Here is a 2,870-nt window from a genome sequence, read left to right as displayed (position 1 = left end):
TTGTTGATAACGTGGTGCATCGCTGTCAGTCAGACACTGTGGTGGCCATGGGGTTCTTTCACTGTATGGGTGTGCGTCTGTGTATGCGTTCTCGACTACACAGAAGTCTCACGGAGTCTCGAGATCGTTCTTCACTGTTTCACAGTGTGAGGGTGATGGGTTATTGAACACCGGCTGCAATAGTTGGGTGACCATAGTACTTAGTAGTGCGCGCGTGTATTTCAGTATTTGCCGGCCACTCAGTCTGAGGCTCGTAGCCTGGGCAAGGTATCCAAGCCTCAACGCATGCAGACACCTTATGATATTCAATATCACACATACTCCATTATTATTTTGATAGCGGAACAAAGCAGAGCCTTGGAATTATTCGTGACTCTTCGTAGGGCAACGATAGAAATAGTTTCTCGGTACTTGTTGTCATAGATTAACTTCTGTTGTAGATAGTTTGGTCGCCATCAACAGGCCATTACGTGACGCAAGTGGTGCACGCATACGCGCATTTGACATTTCAAAATGATTTCGGAAAACGTGTAGTAGCAGGGTTTATTGGTAGTAACAGAGTTTATTTCTTCTACCTTGTTTACTAGTGATTCTATTCCTGCTACGGACATTGAGGCGGAGAATTCGTCGACTCTAATGCGCAGTGGATCGCCGTTTGTGCCACTGACGAGCTTAGGGGACACGGGCGCAGCACGTGCAGACACGAAGGAGTATGAATCCCATCACTCACCTGTCTCTGAACAGCACCCGCTTAGATATGACACTACACACACACCTGGTAAACAAATAACATGTGACACTACACACACACCTGGTAAACAAACAACAGATTACCCTATACACACACCTGGCAAGCCAATAACAGGCCACAGAGTGCCTGTGCACGCATCGACTGAGGGTGGCATGGTCCTCGCAATTGACTCGAGAGACCGAATCGTCCCGAATTCAGGAACACGCGTAGTCCAAATGAACGAACAGTCGTCGTCAGTTGATACGGAGATATCGCCAACCAGTGCAGAAGTGGCGGTGTCGCCGTTTTTGCCCAAATCAGATAAGGGTTGCTATGGAACATCAGAGTATGTTGTGTCTCTATTTGAAACTGTGACCGTGTGTGGTTGCAACTAATTGGAATATCTAACTCACTTCGGGGTATAGAGGTATAGACGTTGTTGCATATGTTTAGGCTGGTGGGCTTTGGCTTGCAATGAGACCCGGTGAGTACTACCTTTAACTGCACTTGCATCACTTATATTGTACCATAGGCTCTCGGGGGTTTCGATTCGGTGTTTTGGCATGCATGCGAAAGATGACTAACAGACGTACTGTGCGTCTCATTTGGGTTGCAGAAATGGGCAAAATTGAGTCGAAAGCAGATTCGATGCCAATTTTCAGAAAGCTAGTCAATCAGACAACAATGGGAAGCGCGTTCGCATGTCGACAGCACAATTGGAAGGCAATAAGCTGTGTTGTCTTAACATATTTAAAAACTTCAAGACCTAACGCTAGTAGTTTTAATAATTAGAATAATAAAGCTGTGTATATACTGATGGTATCTGCAGGTCCTCTGACAGAGTGGTGCACTTTGTAGCATGTATAGCTTATAATAACAAACCACATAAAGCTGTGTATATGCTGATGGTATCTGCAGGTCCTCTGACAGAGTGGTGCACTTTGTAGCATTTATAGCTTATAATAACAAACCACATGACCATCAGTGAATATTCGCCTGGGATTCAACTCGTTTAAAATACATTTTTTTTTCATTTATTGATAGATGATCTTCAATAAAACACGGATTAGAGAGATTCTTGGATGCAATTGCTCTACCACTTGCTGGTACGTTTTCTACAACACTTGGTAACATAGGCGTTCTAATTCGCTACGGTGATATTTTCAATAGGAGTTTATTGTACATCACCGAGTTCTTTGGTTTCTGCTTCACCTCCCGGCTTGAATCGTATCTATCAAACGACAGTGTATGCGCAGTAGCCCTCATGGTAGTATACAGCATCGACGACTGTTTCGAAGCGAAATGCCCTTCAACTGATAGTTTTGGCACAGGGAAACGATTCATTACATAAAGATAGGCAGCGTCTATGATACCATGGAATTATTTCTTTTGGATTATTTTTATTGGATTGATGCCTGAACTTTAGTTTCAAAAGAAGGAATAAGTTACACGGATGTGTTTCTTGGACTGTCGTCGTCATAGAAAGTCGTATTGTGGGATGAAGGGGGGAGATCAGGGGTGTTTTGGCCTTCTGATATGTTTACTGGGCACGAGCCTGAACAGTAAAGTTTTGAAGTTCGACTGTCGAGCGTCAGCTTGACTCTGACTGGCATTTCATTCATAAGCCGTTGTCAAATTTATGACTGTACAATCCCTATATTATTTGACCTTCTCAAAATTACACATGATTTATGAGATATTGTAGTGCATTTTTACATATAACATTGACAACTGATAACAATATAAATAAATGTTGATGACTGCGGCCTGAGCGCACTGGCACTTGGCTGACAGCTGACTATGTAGCACACTAAATATTTAGCAGTATTTAAATACACTATAATAATATTTAAATCCATAAGTATTACAAGTACATACTAGAGAGGCTATTTATACATATATAGTGGATATATGTGTACATCACACTTTCACAAACGGTAGTATACACTCGGGGTTACAAAACCTAAACTCTCAAACAAACAAGTCAAATGGTATCACTACGAAAGTTCTTATTCCTTAGGAATCAACTTGAAGCTGCTCAAATTTCAGTATATCAACAGTACTTGAATTCTCGTAAATATAAGTGATTGGAAATCCAGATGGTAATCTCTGCTTCGCTAAAATTGTCTCCAGCTTAATG

The 2,870-nt window shown here is 42.0% G+C and overlaps 1 protein-coding gene across 2 annotated transcripts in view; it reads left to right on the top strand.

Annotated features, from left to right (window-relative positions):
- SARC_09283 overlaps positions 1 to 1,550 on the top strand; it is a gene marked incomplete at both ends in the record, with an annotated part of 8,564 nt that extends 7,014 nt beyond the window's left edge. The window contains 3 exons of one of the 2 annotated variants that reach the window (XM_014296707.1): positions 104 to 267; positions 588 to 1,076; positions 1,347 to 1,550. In XM_014296707.1, coding sequence (XP_014152182.1) covers positions 104 to 267; positions 588 to 1,076; positions 1,347 to 1,362 — 669 coding nt within the window. Of the gene's footprint in view, positions 1 to 103; positions 268 to 587; positions 1,126 to 1,346 lie in introns of those variants that run through there. The other variant, XM_014296708.1, reaches the window with a different exon arrangement.
- Positions 1,551 to 2,870: the final 1,320 nt, after the last annotated feature.

The sequence above is a fragment of the Sphaeroforma arctica genome (genome assembly GCF_001186125.1).
Source record: "Sphaeroforma arctica JP610 unplaced genomic scaffold supercont1.926, whole genome shotgun sequence".
NCBI lineage: Eukaryota > Ichthyosporea > Ichthyophonida > Sphaeroforma > Sphaeroforma arctica.
Note: the sequence above shows the minus strand (reverse complement) of the source record. Positions and strands in the feature narration are given on the sequence as shown.